This window comes from Macaca nemestrina, chromosome 4 (assembly GCF_043159975.1).
Source record: "Macaca nemestrina isolate mMacNem1 chromosome 4, mMacNem.hap1, whole genome shotgun sequence".
In the NCBI taxonomy this organism is placed as follows: Eukaryota; Metazoa; Chordata; class Mammalia; order Primates; family Cercopithecidae; genus Macaca; species Macaca nemestrina.
In genome coordinates, this window is record NC_092128.1 from 53,663,872 (window position 1) to 53,676,340 (window position 12,469).

Below are 12,469 nucleotides of genomic sequence, written 5' to 3' on the forward strand. Positions count from 1 at the left end.
CTCGGGATGTGGCACAGCTGTGTGCCCTTAATGTTTTGCTGATTTAAATGGAAAGGCCACAGATTTGTGTCTTTGCTTTGTCCTTTCTCTCATGGCCAGTGATACATTAAATCATTGTTTGTAATGAATGCTTGCTCAGTGCATCTTTAGCAATTGGAATGGGGGAAGAAATGATGCTAGACCTGGAAGAGCTCCCACATGCTGCCGGGGACCAGCTTCTATGTCGGCAAATTCCCTTTGTATGTTTTCTTGCTTGGTCAGTAAGCGCTTAACATGAAGGTGCAGAAAAGGGTTTTTCATCAGCAGTACCAGATTTGATGGGTGACAAGATTTTAATGCGAAAACCCCCAAAACACCAATAGAAACAGAACAAAGGGAAGGTCTTACATTTCCTCCTGAGAACTGTTCCAAAGTCTGGTTCCAGGACGGGTTTGTGGAATGAGTGCCAATCCAGCCCTGTGTCTGGGAGAGAGGCCAGGGAGCTGCTGGGAGGCCTGGAGGAAGGGGGAGAGCTGCTTTTGAGTTATAGAGTCATTTGCAGACTCGCCTGAGCCCTAAACCAGCCAAATGTCACCTTCTCTGAGGCTGCTTCTTGCATTTCTGTCTGAGAGCCTTCCGGTTGTCCTAACATCATAATCAAATGTTTATTAAACATCTGAATGCCGATATTTCATCCACGTATTTTAAGAGGGATAGTGTGCTTTACACATTTTGTGGATCCCTGTCTCCCCAATCTATTTGTTAGCCCAAATGCCTCCTATCCTCATACTAAGGAGAAGGAAGAGAATGGGCTCTCCTGTCTATACACTGATAGTCAAATCAGGTATGTAGGCATCCTGTGTATAACGTAAAACAGCCATGTCATGAGTCCAAGGCAAAATGGAATAAAGCAGGCAATGGGTGTGCCATGGGAATTCACAGTGGGAAGATCATTCAGATGAGAGCCACTGGAAATGAGAGTCTTGATAAGGGAACCAGGAGAGAGAGTGGGGAATTGGGATTGACAAAAAGAAGAAGGAAGGAGACAACGGGGAGAAGGAATAGTAGGAACAAAAGCTTCAAGGTGGTGCTGTGTCCCAGGACAGCCTACAAAGACTGATTGGAGGCAGAAATGCGGTCGAGACTGGGAAAGGAAGGCATTTAGCCTGGCTGGAAGCAAAGTGGCTCTGTTGACATCAGATAGGAAAGGTGGGACCTGGGACACTAGCACGAGGAGTTCCCATTACTATCATGAGAAGCAGGGAACCACCAAGTTCCTTGAGAAAATGTGGCTGATAATAGGACAGATGGTCCTGAAAAGTCACCCTGGGTGCTGGTTGTTTCTTTTCTTTTCTTTTTTTTTTTTTTTTTTTTTGAGACACAGTCTCAGTCTGTCACCCAGGCTGGAGTGCAGTGGCACAGTCTCAGCTCACTGCAACCTCCACCTCCTGGGTTCAAGCGATTCTCCTGCCTCAGCCTCCCTAAGAGCTGGGATCCCAGGCGCTGCCACCACGCCTGGCTAATTTTTATATTTTTAGTAGAAACGGGGCTTCACCATGTTGGCCAGACTGGTCTCAAACTCCTGACCTCAAGTGATCTGCCCACCTCAGCCTCCCAAAGTGCTGGGATTACAGGCATGAGCCACTGTGCCTGGTGTTATTTGTTTCTTAACCAAAAAATGCTGGCTCAATCCCAGGAGGAGAAAGCGTAGCCCCTCTGTGCCACAGAAAACTGAATGTAGCTATTGTTGAGTTGCAATGTGAGGTTCTGCAGAAAATCCAGAGCTCAAACTACAGAACTGCAGAAATATTTTTGGCTTCATACAGTTTGCTTCTTTATTTTGAGTAAAATTGTGCCCCTGTGTGTTTTTATGCAAATGTTATTTTTCTCTGTATAGTTTATATTAGCCTATTAACCTGTAATCAAAATTAAAATTTTTTTTTCCTCACAGTTTTGCTCATTTGGGAGTCGCCTCATGGGACGAGGGTACTATGTTTTTGATAGAAGATGGGATCGTTTTCGATTCGCACTAAACTCCATGGTAGAAAAACACCTGAATTCACAGATGTGGAAGTAAGTGAGCAGCTTTTGTGCAATATAAGATCCAAGCTGCCCCACAGTTACCTGAACCCTAACTTTCCAAATAAATGTCAGTGGCTGACTTTTCATAGAACAAAATGATTCTGAAGTCAGGATGTTTGATTAATTCTTAAATACCAACTCTTCTTAATGGTTTACCTGAAGGTTTTGAGAAGCACAAATGATATGTTACATGCTTTGTCTTTTTTGGAGACCATTTTTGTGTTGGTAATCTCCTAAATGAGAAGGATATTAGATAATATGTTGTTTGTTTACCTATGTTAAAGGGCCTTTTTATTGCTCCTAGAGAATCTAAGGATATTAAGAACATGCTTCTGGCTGAGTGCAGTGATTCACGCCTGTAATCCCAGCGCTTGGGAGGCCGAAGCGGGAGGATTGCTTGAGGCCAGGAGCTCGAGACCAGCGTGGGCAGCATAGCAAGACCCCATCTCTACAAAAAATAATTTTTAACAATTAGCTGGGTGTAGTGATGCACACTTATGATCCTAGCTACTTGAAAGGCCTAGGGTGGCAGGATCGCTTCAGCCCAAGAGTTCAAGGTCACAGTAAGCTATGATTGTGCCACTGCACTCAGCCTGGGCAATGGAGCGAGACCCTCTCTCTCTTAAAAAAAAAAAAAAGAAGATGCTTCTGTTTGTAATGTTAATGCTACAATATCAAAACTAAAGATTTCAGCCAGGCACGGTGGTTCACGCCTGTAATCCCAGCACTTTGGGAGGCTGAGGTGGGCAGATCACCTGAGATCAGGAGTTCAAGACCAGCCTGGCCAACATAGTGAAACCCCATCTCTACCAAAAATACAAAAAATTAGCTGGGTGTGGTGGCACACACCTGTAATCCCAGCTACTCAGGAGGCTAAGGCAGGAGAATCACTTGAACCCGAAGGCGGAGTTTGCAGTGAGCCGAGATCGTACCCCTGCACTCCACCCTGGGTGACAGAGGGAGACTCCGTCTCAAAAAAAAAAAAAAAAAAAAAATCTAAAGATTTCGTTATGGTTGTCGACCAATTTCTAGTTGTTTGCTGTCCTGTGAAAACATCTGTACACTTGCCAACAGGGCAGATCCTGAGCAATGCTGTGAAGTTGGTTAAGTTTGTCTTTGGCCCTTCCCATCTCCTTAGGATCCCCTGCCCACCTCTACTTGTACTTCTCTACCCTAAACTCCAACTTATGTTCCCTTTCTCTTAAGTTCCTTTACTATCCACTTTCCAGTGTACTTATATTTTAATAGGGGATTCATAAATAGGGAAGAAACCTTAATCTGGAAGAATGCTATTGGGAAGAAATAATAGGCCTAGACCCTCTCAAACCACAGCACATAAGTGGCTACCATTTTGACCACTTGATAATACAAGGCTGGCCCACTGGGTATCCCCATCCCCCACTCCTACAAAGGTGAGCTCTCAAGATATCATCATCCATTTGAGTCATGGATCACGTAAATCTGGGCCTAGACAGTCCAGGAAAGACAACAGCTGAGGGCCCCCACCTGCCCACTGAGGCCCAGTAGAGTCAAGGAAGGGATTCCTAAGAAATGGGAGGGAACAGAAGTCAAAATCTGCCCCTTTCCCAGGTTTCCTCCTCTCCCCTAGGCAGCTACGACACCTTAGGCCGCTTTCTGGAAGCCTAAAGAGCTCCAGACCTGGACTTCTAGGAGAAGTGAGCCCCATTTGTGTCTGAATTGAGCTCTCATGGCAGACTTAGCACTAAATGTTAACATTTACTATAAGGTAGGTAAGGGCCACAAGAGAAGCTTATCATTTCTTCCCATTTAAGTGACTGCCCAGTGTGTCTAAAGGGCACCCTTGATATTTGCTTGTGTCCATTCCAAACAGCAACAAATTGGTGCTGCACGTGGGGTGACCGTGCTCTCAGTTACTTGGTGATTGAGCCTCTGTGCTTGTTCCCCATGATGGCGGCCAGCCCTGGTGATCCTCGCAGCTCTTTGCTCCCTGTGTTATGGAAGTGTCAACCCCGGACACGTGGAAGGAATGTGTTGATCTGTATTTCACTCCCTGGTGTCCTGTCAGCTCAAGCTCCATATTCCTTTCCTCCTCAGGCACAGAAACCCGAGCCACAGGGCATCAGGTCCCTCCCCCCTGTTCAGGACTTGCCTAACCAATCTGCTGTCACTGAGCAACATTGGGGCTGCCTGGGTGTCAACTCTGGAGAGCGTAGCACCCCGCTACCCTCTCAACCTCGCTGCCCAAACCCCAGGCCCCGGCGGGCCCGAACCTGGAGGGATGGCAGCCGATGGGGGCGTGGAAGACATTAGGAAGAAAAGGAACGGCCAAGACTCTTTTTTCTTTAACAAGCATTTAACTCTGCATCAGGAGCCGCCAACACAGTATTCTCTTTCAGCCAGGTCAGCATCTGGACCTCCATGCCACCTGGCAGGGGAGGTTGGGCACTGTCAGTAATTTATTTGCATCTGTGGGCTTTAGTGTGGGACTTCCCTGGGCCAGTGTGCGAAGCTTACACCAGGACACAGCCCAGCAAAGCTGAAATCCACTGTCATTTAGCACCTAGAAAAACACATAAGCTGTTTAGCCTCGGCGGGGAAGGGACTCCTGGGGACAGGGAGCTGCCACATGCCCCTCACCCTGTTTCTCCCCTGCCCTATCTTCCTTCCTGCCCTACTATCCCCTTTTGATTAGTGAGGCAAGAAAGGGATAGAAAGTGTGCCTAAAAAGAGCACCCATCCCAGTCCTGAGTGTCAGCCAGGTAAGATTTAGGACTTCAACTCTGCTACTCAGCACAAGTTGAAACGTGAATTTATACTAGTTAATTGGAAAATTATAAATTGAGACATTAAAAATGGATCCCATTCAGGCTGGGTGCGGTGGCTTACGCCTGTAATCCCAGCACTTTGGGAGGCCGAGGCAGGTGGATCACAAGGTTAGGAGATCAAGACCATCCTGGCTATCACGGTGAAACCCCGTGTCTACTAAAAACACAAAAAATTAGCCGGGCGTGGTGGCGGGTGCTGTAGTCCCAGCTACTCGGGAGGCTGAGGCAGCAGAATGGCATGAACCCAGGAGGCGGAGCTTGCAGTGAGCTGAGATTGCGCTGCTGCACTCCAGCCTGGGGAACAGAGCAAGACTCTGTCTAAAAAAAAAAAATGGATCCCATTCAAATTCATTGATTGGAATCCTCTCTAAATGAGCCATCTGGTATTTGTAAATAACTTTTTATTACAAGTAACTGCCAAACCTCTGCCCACATGTATTTCTATCTATACTTTAGTGGGTAAGCAAACGAGTCAAGGAAAGATGGAGTGGGTTGCCTGTAGTACCACAGCAAGGCAACAAAAGCACCCGGAAAGTTGGGAGGGGTCTCCCCCTCTAAGAAATGTTCCCTGCCCCTGTTAGGAAGGGGTTGTGCGGGGCCAGACAGTTCTAAGGATGTGTGTAGACATTTCCAATCTGATCATATGGGAGTCCTTGCCCACCATGCATAGTCCCTGACCATATGGATATGATGCTGCTGAGAATCCACCTGCTCACCCATCCACCTACCCATTCATCCATCCATTCATTCACTCATTCATTCATTGCAACAAGTATTTATAGGGCACCTTGCTGAGTGCCGACAGGATCTCTTACCTTCTTTAGGCTTGAGAGAATGTAAATTCTCAACGCCATCATGGCCGTTGTGAGTTTGGCAACATTTTTCTCTTATATTTGATCCCTTTGGTCTGACGTTTTCAAGGACAAGGATTCCTCTGGATTTTACCCTAAAGATGGATGTCACAGACTCCACCAAAGTGCAGGCCAAAAGCAGAATCTTCAGAGAGGAATGCTAGGAGAGACGTTTATCTCTCAGCAGTGCCTCTTCCCAGAGTTCCCTGGCACCTGGTCCTGATGCTACAGCTGGGAGGGTGGCCTCCAAAGAAGAGAAAGGACGGTGTGAGGCCCTGTCTTGCATGTGTTCTAGCCCACAGGGGCACAGGCTCTGGGCCTGCTCATCTTCATGTGCTGCTTTCAAAGAAGGAAAGCTAGTTCCTAATCGCTAGTGAACCCCAGCTACAGTGAAAATGATTTGCCAGGGAAACCGGGAGAGGGAGCAAGGTGAGAAATGGGAAAGGACCAGCTTGAACACATTTACCTGGCTCCCGAGGACCATGTGCTTTCCTGCAAAATCAAGAACAAATGTCCCTGTGGCCGCTGTGCCTCCTCCCGGTCCCCAGAGTAGCAGCAGCATTCCAGGCTGTAGGATGAAAGGAGGAGTCACTCCCAGCGCAAATCAAAAGATGGAGTTTGCAGGGAGGCCCCAAGAGTAAGCCACAGCCTAGTGCTGGCCTTGGCTCCAGGGAGTTTGCTCTGAGGCACCCCCCAAGCTCCAAGAAGACCAAAGAAGAAAACAGTGGGTTTCCCCTCCCCTCCTGTTTCTCTCCTCCTGTCCACATCCTACATTTATCTTCAGAACAAACTACAAATCCCTGATCTCCTTCTCTGGACACATGAGGGTCCCCACACTCACCTTTTCCTAACACAGGACAGGAAGACCTGCTAAAGCCACACCCCAGACAACTCCTCTGAGCAAGAGCTAAGGTAGAGTGGGCTGAATAGGAAAAAACAAAGCTAGTCCTGGGAATGGGCAACTTGCCATCCCACCATTCCCAAACCCCTCACCGTCCACGGCCCAGCCACCAGGAGCCAGCAGTCACGAGTCAATGTGGAAACGGCTCTCTGTGGAGGGAACCAGAGGCTGCAGACAGCAAAGGCAGGAGGATGCTGGCCTTGGAGAGGGCCATTCCCCAACTGCCTCCAGCCCAGAGCAGGGTGAGGAAAGCCCCAAGAGTCCCTGGGCAGAAGCTGGAGTGGGTGGAGGGGGGAAGCTCTGGCCCCTGTGTCCAGGTAGCAAAGCCCTGTCCTCACATTTCTTACTTGCAACCAGGACCTACATGTGAAATGATCACTTCTCATTAAAAACCACCTTCATCGCTGCCAAAAAAAAGAGAGTTGTGGGGGAGGCAGGGTGGCGGTGGTTGAGAGAGAATACTGGGGAAATTTTTATTCTAAATAACATTGACCTTTTATTCATGAACCAAAATCAGGCCTTCTCCAGTAGCCAAGCCTGGAGAAAAGGATCTGAAAGGCTGAGTGTGATGAAAATTAGGTTGCTGGATGTTGCAATGGGGGGTGCCATAAGGAGGGGCCATGCTTCAGATTCTCCCATCCTTCAAGGCTCCATTCTCCATAGTCTGGTTCTGCCGGGGTGTCCTCTGGAGCCCTGATGCTCAAACGTCATCGAGCCTCCTAAGCAATGCCAACCCGGTGTCTCACTGATTCTTTCACTCTTCTCTCATATTTAGGAAGATCCCTCCTGCGGCAGATAGCCCCCTGCCCTCGCCAGCAGCCCACATCACCAACCCTGTTCCAGCATCCGTTTTGCAGCCTTTCAGCAACCCCAGTGCTGTGTATCTTCCTTCAGCTCCCATCAGCTCGAGGCTCACCTCTTCTTACATAATGACATCAGCCATGCTCTCAAACGCAGCTTTCGTGACATCGCCGGACCCGAGCGCCCTCATGTCCCACACCACAGCTTTCCCTCATGTGGCCGCAACCCTCAGCATCATGGACTCAACCTTCAAGGCCCCATCCGCCGTGTCCCCGATACCAGCTGTCATCCCTTCCCCATCCCACAAGCCATCCAAAACCAAAACCAGCAAATCCTCAAAAGTCAAAGACCTGTCCACCCGTAGCGACGAGTCTCCAAGTAACAAAAAGAGGAAGCCACAGTCTTCGCCTTCCTCCTCCTCCTCCTCCTCATCCTTGCAGACATCCCTCTCGTCTCCACTGTCAGGGCCTCACAAAAAGAACTGTGTTTTGAATGCCAGTTCTGCTTTGAACTCCTATCAGGCGGCCCCTCCCTATAACAATCTGTCTGTGCACAACTCAAACAATGGGGTGAGCCCACTCAGTGCCAAACTGGAGCCCTCAGGACGGACCTCGCTGCCCAGCGGCCCCGCGGACATAGTGAGACAGGTGGGCGCGGTGGGAGGCAGCAGTGACTCCGGTCCCCTCTCTGTGCCCTCCCTTGCGCTCCACGCAGGGGACCTCTCTCTGGCCTCACACAATGCTGTGTCTTCTCTGCCCCTCTCTTTTGACAAATCAGAAGGAAAAAAGCGTAAGAACTCAAGTTCTAGTAGCAAAGCCTGTAAAATCACTAAAATGCCTGGTATGAATAGCGTTCACAAAAAGAACCCGCCCAGCCTTCTCGCACCGGTGCCCGATCCCGTTAACAGCACCTCCTCTCGGCAGGTAAGGGACCTCCTGGCACCGCCTTCACCGGCTCTGGGGGGGCAGGGGGAGCTGGGCAGCGCCCCTGCTTAGCCAGGCGGCTCCAACAGGTAACACAAGCTTGACTCCTTTTCTCATTTTCCCCGAAGGCAGTTTTCACCCTCTGCTTTGAGAGCACTTTATTGAACAAGTACTTGATACCACACCCACTACGTGCTAGGCGCTATTTTCAGCACTTTACGGTTATTACCTCACTGAATCCGCATGACACCCCAGTGCAGTGGGTGCAGTTATCACTTCACAGATGAGTAAACTGAGGCACAGAGAGATTCTGAGTTCCCCACTCCACATCGGTCAGTTTTATCTTTTGAGGTTCTGAGGACATTGTCAGTAAAGAGTTCTGTTGCTAAGAAGTTTGATCTGATCAGTTGGAACCCCCTTAGGAAGAGCTTGAGACCCAGGCAGGTTAAATGCTAACCCGGGGTCCCACCTGGGAGTGGGAGCGCCTGTGTCTGGCTCCCAGGTGACTGTCCTTCCCACTTTCCTAGGCTGCCTCGACCCCCACCTCCTCCTGATAGAACTCTTTCCTTCCTAAAGGAAAACTGCAACTGCCACCAGCTGGCAAGGAAGTGTTCAATGCCATGGTACAGATAGGAGTGTGTATGGTGAGGAGGCCGAGAGAGTGTGGCGTGGTCTGAGAAGGATACATGTTTCTTTCCCTTGAGCTCTGTTCTCATCCCTGAGTCTAGTCCTTCTCCTCCGGCTGGGGGGGCTACTTAGGAAAGCCCACCCCCACCTCCACCCCCACCCCAGCCTCTGGGGCCGGTTGGGCATATAGATAAGGGAGCAGACGTGGGGAAGGGCCCAGCCTCGGATTCTCTGCGGAGCCAGGTCTGACGAGGGCCAGGCAACCCGCCCGGGAGCCTGGACCCATCAGGGCAGTGTGTCCAGAGACCGTTACATGGAATCAAGGGAACCAAACCCCAAGCCCAACCCCACCTAGGGTTGAGGACTTTGGAGCAATGGGAGGCAGTTGTCAAGAGATATTTTAATGTTTTATGTCACCACTTATGAGACTTGTTATAACCTCACAAAGAGCACAGCCTGAGGGGGAGTCACAAATCACAAACACATGAGAAACAGCAAGTTTGGAACCCAAGGGCCAGACAAGCTGCAAACCGAGGCCAAGGTGAGAGGAGGGGGAGACACAGGTCCTCTTGCTTGAGCCGAGGGCACTGTTCTGACTCCCCACGGCCAGGGGTGTGAGGGAGGCGGGCCGGTACCCACAGGGCTCTCCCCGGAGGCTAAACTGCTGGTGGGTGTCACCACCAGGGCCCAGGATGGAGGACAGAGCCAAGGCCTCTCAAGCTTGAACGTGTACACGAATAACTCCGGGGGGCATGTGAACATTCTGATTCTCGGTCAGCAGACCTGGGCAGGGGCCTAGGAGTCTGCATTTCTGACAGTCTCCCAGGCCACATGGCTGCACAGGTTTGCAGGCCACACGTTGGACAGCAAGGCCGTGGTATCTCACTCATTTTAGATACAGTCCCAGCAGCTAACACGTAGGTGATGGGCGCTGTTCCAAGCACTTCATGTGTATTAACTCATTTTATAATTACTTGCTGTTATTCCCCTTTTACAGATGAGTGAACCAAGGCACAGGAAGGTTAAGCAAGGCACCCAAAGTCACACAGCGAGTCAATAGTTAGGCTAGGATTTAAACCCAGGCATTTTGGCTCTGGAGTCTGGCCTCTTAGCCTCTGTGCCATTAACAGAGTCCCTCTGTGTTGAGTAGATGTGGCTCTGTTGATTCTTTGGTCTGCAGGACTGTAGGAAATGCTTAGTAAATGCCGAGTCAGCCAGAAGCAGTGGTGAAAGGAGCAGCCAAGTGCTCATCAGGAGGGAATTGAAAAACACGGATGCATTTAATGGCTGCCTTGGATCTGGTCAGCATTGGTTCTCTAATGCAGGTGGTACCTCGGTGCTTGTCACTAGGGCATTAAGAAAAGGCTTTATCACCAGTGATTTCCAAGTATTAAGGAAAGGCAAAGGCCCTTGGGATCTGTGTTAATTCTGCTAGGAGATCAGGGGTCAATGCATGAGATTGAGAAATCCAAGATAAACCTTTACTTTGGGAACAATCTGGAGATCTATTTAATTGTATCTGGTTGGTATAAGGCCAGAAGTTGCCACAGGGCTATTAAACGGAACAAAAATTAAGACTGTGAATGTAGCCAGGTGCGGTGGCTCTCACCTGTAATCCCAGCATTTTGGGAGGCCGAGGTGGGTGGATTATCCGAGGTCAGGAGTTGGAGACCAGCCTGGCCAACTTGTCTCTATTAAAAATACAAAAATTAGCCGGGCAGGGTGGCACGCACCTGTAATCCCAGCTACTCAGGAGGCTGAGGCAGGAGAATCGCTTGAACCCCAGAGGCAGAGGTTGCAGTGAGCCAAGATCATGCCACTGCACTCCAGCCTGGATGACACAGCAAGACTCTGTCTCAAAAATAAATAAAATAATGTAAGGCAAATGTCTTTACATAAAGGCAAGTTAGTGGAGAAGAGGAGCAGTTTATAGGATGAAAGTTCAAGCTGCCTTTGCAGACTAGACAGGGACTGGTTAGTGCCTGGCATCAGCTTCCCCAAGGACCAGGCCCATTGTGTGAAGGACAGTCCCAGAGGAAGGGGAACGGCACAGTGGCCACACCCATATGCACAGCGTTCCTGTCCTCCCTCCATGTGAGGGAGAAGCCCAGCACCATCGTGCTATTTTCCTAAAGAACAGTCGCATGTGCGTTACATCTCCTAGCCAGGAAAACTGACCCAGCAAAAGATCCAGGTGTTTTATCTGCAGCCAGGTTGAGGGAGTCTGGGCTGGAAACGAGATGGGTTTGGGATGGAGGGTCAGAGGTGGATGAGCTGTGTGACCCTTTGGCCACAGGTAGAAAAGCCCAGCCTCTACTGAGTGAAGCTCCCAGGAGGGGCCAGGCTTCTCCACCAGATGCCTTCATCCTCATCCCTCCCTGTTGGGGTCCAGCCAGCTAGCGAGCAGTGTGAGGAGTCCTCACCATTCCACTTTAACTCTGGGAAGGAAAGGGCATCCCTCGAGGCACCCTCTGCAACATTTTCATTTCCTCTGCCACTTAAGATGGAAACACCAGTTCCAAGCCAATGTGAGGGAATGAAGCAGGCATTGTGCAGCCCTTCTTTCCCCTAGAACATGTGGCATTGGCGGGCACTTCCCAGGCTGGCTCAGGTGTCTGAGTGGGGCTTCAATGGTGTCTTTCAGGTTGGGAAAAATAGCAGCCTAGCTTTGTCACAATCCAGTCCTTCAAGTATATCTAGCCCAGGACACAGCCGACAGGTAAGTTGCTGGGGGCGGGGTGGGCTGGGGGTGGGGAGGCAAAAATTCATATGGTCATCAGCAGAGTGGAAAGAGTTTGGGCATTGGGGTCAGACCCTGATTCAAACCTCATCTGCAGTTAAGAGCATGGCTACCTGGCTTCCAAACCTAGGCCTTCTAGTTAGCTGTGTGCCCTTGGGCAAGTTACTTAACTTCTCTGTGCTTCCATTTCCTCCATCTATAAAGTGAGAATCATACTGGCCCCTGCCGTCTATGGATTTTGTGAGGATTAGCTTATTGATGTAAAGCCTCTAGAAAATGCCTGGCACACAGTAAACCCACAAGTGTTAGCTATTATTACCAGCTGTACGAGCTTAGGCACATTACTTCTCTGAGTCTGTTGGGTTTTTTTTTCATTCATTAAAAGGCAAAATTGGTGCTTCCCTCCCAAGGCTATTGTGAATATTAAAGAAGATGATATGGTTTAAAGGGACTTGCGGCCGGGCGCGGCAGCTCATGCCTGTAATCCCAACACTTTAGGAGGTTAAGATGGGTGGATCACGAGGTCAGGAGTTTGAGACCAGCCTGGCCAATATAGTGAAACACCGTCTCTACTAAAAAATACAAAAATTAGCCAGGCGTGGTGGTGCGTGCCTGTAGTCCCAGCTACTCGGGAGGCTGAGGCAGGATAATTGCTTGAACCAGGGAGGTAGAGGTTGAAGTGAGCCGAGATTGCGCCACTGCACTCCAGCCTGGGTGACAGAGTGAGACTCTATCTCAAGAAAAAAAAAAGCGGGAGG

At 49.7% G+C, this 12,469-nt stretch overlaps 1 protein-coding gene across 14 annotated transcripts in view; it reads left to right on the forward strand.

The window, feature by feature from the left end:
* The window catches only part of LOC105475327 (ataxin 7 like 1), a 272,598-nt gene that overhangs the window by 254,803 nt on the left and 5,326 nt on the right, over positions 1–12,469 (forward strand). For 8 of the 14 annotated variants that reach the window (XM_011730471.3, XM_011730472.3, XM_011730470.3 and 5 more), the window contains 4 exons: positions 1,931–2,052; positions 4,138–4,443; positions 7,396–8,344; positions 11,616–11,690. In XM_011730471.3, the coding sequence (XP_011728773.1) occupies positions 1,931–2,052; positions 4,138–4,443; positions 7,396–8,344; positions 11,616–11,690 (1,452 nt within the window). The remainder of the gene's footprint in view (positions 1–1,930; positions 2,053–4,137; positions 4,444–7,395; positions 8,345–11,615; positions 11,691–12,469) is intronic. The other 6 variants (XM_071094706.1, XM_071094708.1, XM_011730482.3 and 3 more) reach the window with 3 other exon arrangements.